Source organism: Ichthyophthirius multifiliis (genome assembly GCF_000220395.1).
Source record: "Ichthyophthirius multifiliis unplaced genomic scaffold scaff_1120509250947, whole genome shotgun sequence".
NCBI classification, from domain to species: Eukaryota; Ciliophora; class Oligohymenophorea; order Hymenostomatida; genus Ichthyophthirius; species Ichthyophthirius multifiliis.
The window spans coordinates 9,344-12,547 of NW_004086350.1; the positions used below are offsets into that span (position 1 = coordinate 9,344).

Below are 3,204 nucleotides of genomic sequence, written 5' to 3' on the forward strand. Positions count from 1 at the left end.
ATAAAATATATTTATAATAAAAAAATTAAATTTAATTTAAAAATAAAAAAATAGAAAAGGTAATTATTAAATTTTAGAATCGGATCACTCTTATATTTAATGGATTTTTCCTAATTGTTTTAAATCTTAATTTAATAGTAATTCATATACATTAACTGAAGATGATATATAGGAGTTTTTAATGAATAAAATAGTAAAAATATAAATAAAAATATTTAATAAATAATATATAGATTGCAGAAAAATATGTTTAAAGTTATGAAATGATGCTAGATTTTTATGGAATAAAACTAAAAATAAAAAAACTGGAGAATTATAAAGGTTTATTTTTAAATATTAAATTAAATAAAATTTATAATGAAAAATATTTAATATAATAATGTCTTTTTATTTTTATTTTTAAAAGGACTGAAAATTATAAATAAAGATATAAATAAGCTATTTAAGGTCATAATTATTTAAGAATTAGAAGAATTTTAACTTCTTTGAATAATTTAGGATTTAGAAGATATGCTATTAAATTAGTTGAATTTTTAAAAGGAGAGGCTGAGCAAGGATTATTAAATAAATAGAATTTTCATTAGAATTGGGAATTTTATGGTATAACAAAATATGAAATAGAAGGAGATGATAAAACTGATCCTAATAATGACCCTTAAATTAAGATGCTCGTTAGCAATTGTTTTATGAGTTATAATCAAATTAAAAGGGAAAATATATATTTCTAATCAAAATGAAAAAATTTTAAAGATTTTTAAAAATATAAATAAATTAATTTATAAAAAAAAAAATTAAAAATTATGTTTTATTTTAATAAAATAAAAAAATGATGAATATAAAAAAGCATGTTATAATATTTTATATAAAAATATTATTTTTATTTATTTGAAAAAAAATATGCTATATATTAAATCTATATTTCATTATTAATATTTAATAATTTAATATTCTTATATTAAAAATTAGTTATCAAATTAAAATTTATTTTCAAAACCATTAAATTTCTTTAAATTTTAAAATTAAGGATAATATATATCAAATTTTTTCGCTAAATCTAAAATAATTATACTTAATTAAATTATTAATTTTTATTCAATTTATAATACTGATAATACTTATTAAATCTAATAATATAGAATATATATATATATATATATATATATATATATATTATTATATATATATATATTAATATTTAAATATATTCATCATATACATTTTCTTCAGCTGAAAAATTTAAGTTAATTTACTATATAATTTTGAAAATAATATAAAGTACAGATGCAGCAATAGTACTATAGGAAGCCATTTTTATATTTTCATAATCATATAGTATCATTTTTGATAAATAGCTGCATATTTTGTGTACATATTAGAATTCTTAATTACTTAACCTATCTTAATAATTTAGAAATGTTAAAGTTTACATACTAATTTCATAAGGTGAAGTTCCAAACAAATTGAAATTTAATGTTATTAAAATATCAGCTTCCATATTTTTTATTTACTATTCTGAAATTTTTTTATGTGAAATTTTTTCATCTATAACTTTTAAAGTAATTGGATATATTTCTTCATATTTACTTGCTATAAAAAAGCAAGTAACTCCAACTAAATGTATATCAGATATTTCTTTAATTCTTTAAATAACGAAAATATTTTAATTTAAAATATATTTATTAAAAGTTGAAAATTATATATGTTTTACTTTTTTGTTTTTTCTAAATATAAATCTAAAAGTCTAACAGTCATAAAATATGTTTCTTCAGAAAATTTATATGCTTTTACGACTTCAATTAACCAATCAAGCATTTTAGCTCTCAATAGTTGTGGTATATTATGCTTAAAAAGGCAATTTTTAGGTACATATTTAGACTAAAGAAAATAAAAAAATTTATAAATATTAATATATAAAAATCAAATATTTAATAGTATATATTTGAATAATGATATATAAATAAATATATAATATAACTTCTTATTGTTTCTCAAAAGTTATGATATCTTATAAATAGTTTTTATTTATCTAAATTCTAGCCAAAAGCAATGATAAACTTTCTTCTTTATATGAATTTTGAATTTTCTTATTATCCGAAACATTTTTATTCAAATTAGACTAATATAAATTAATTTATTATTATTAATTTATAATGTAATTTAAGTCTTTAAATAATAAATTATTATTTGAATGTATATTAGGAGCAATTAAATTATTACTTGTATATATATGAGCAATTAAGTCATTATTATTATTATTATTATTATTATTATTATTTATTATTTAGTTTATATTTATTATAGGATTACTATTATTTAAAAAATTTATGTTCGAACTCACTTATTACACTTACTAAGAGTTTATTTTGAATTTTTTCTCTATTTCATTATTTTCTTTCTCAAATATAAAATTTTCTTTATTTTATAGATTTATATTACTATTTTCTTTTTTTGTCATGTATTATTTTATATGATAATAATTAATTATCATCATGAATTAATAATGCTTGATTTTAATAACTCTTACATTCATTCTAAAGTTAAATACGATTTTATACTGTCTATGAAAGAATATTTGCATTAGATTAATTGTTTTCACTTTTTTATTAGAATTCTAATTGTTTATATTATTGTTACTAATAAGGAATGGAAGAGTCTTTTAATATTTTTTAAATAGGAATTCTGTATGTATTGCTTGTAGAAATAGATGTTACTTTATTTTTAATCTTTTGCAAATTTTCTAAAGGCTCAATTTCCATTTTATTAATAAAAATATTGTTTTATTTATTATTACTATTTTTGGATACATAGCTGTTCTTCTTGTTTAATTAATTATTCATTTTTTTATTTTATTAATTGCTATTCTTAATATTATGTTTTAATTAGTTTTAATTAATAAATTATTTATTAAAAATGCATTTATATATTATTTTTTACATATTAGTTAATTAAAAATTTTTAAATGATAATTATAACGTTATTAAAAATATGTTTTAAATTACATTTAAATTTCTATAAAAATATTAATTTAAAAGTGTTTTTTTTTTATAAATATTATATTTTTTAATTAATTATTTTAAATACTATTTTTATTAAAAAAAAAATCATTTTTTATATTATTATTATAATCAAAAAATAAATTTTTATTATTAAAAAAAAAAAAAAATATTAGTTTTTTATATAATTATTTTAGTTATTTTTTTTTTT

At 14.7% G+C, this 3,204-nt stretch overlaps 1 protein-coding gene across 1 annotated transcript, besides 4 other annotated features; it reads right to left on the reverse strand. All coding sequences in view use genetic code 6, as the record gives it.

Moving 5' to 3' along the window:
• Positions 1-920: 920 nt before the first annotated feature.
• On the reverse strand, positions 921-2,756 carry IMG5_116720 (n-terminal domain protein; the record flags this gene model as incomplete). The annotated part of the gene is made up of 5 exons (XM_004034580.1): positions 921-1,124; positions 1,217-1,640; positions 1,709-1,875; positions 1,976-2,116; positions 2,556-2,756. 5 exons carry the CDS (start codon positions 2,754-2,756, stop codon positions 921-923), a joined length of 1,137 nt encoding a protein of 378 aa, XP_004034628.1.
• Positions 1,138-1,189: a microsatellite.
• Positions 2,243-2,282: a microsatellite.
• Positions 2,757-3,081: 325 nt separating the features above from the next.
• Positions 3,082-3,164: a microsatellite.
• Positions 3,114-3,164: a microsatellite.
• Positions 3,165-3,204: the final 40 nt, after the last annotated feature.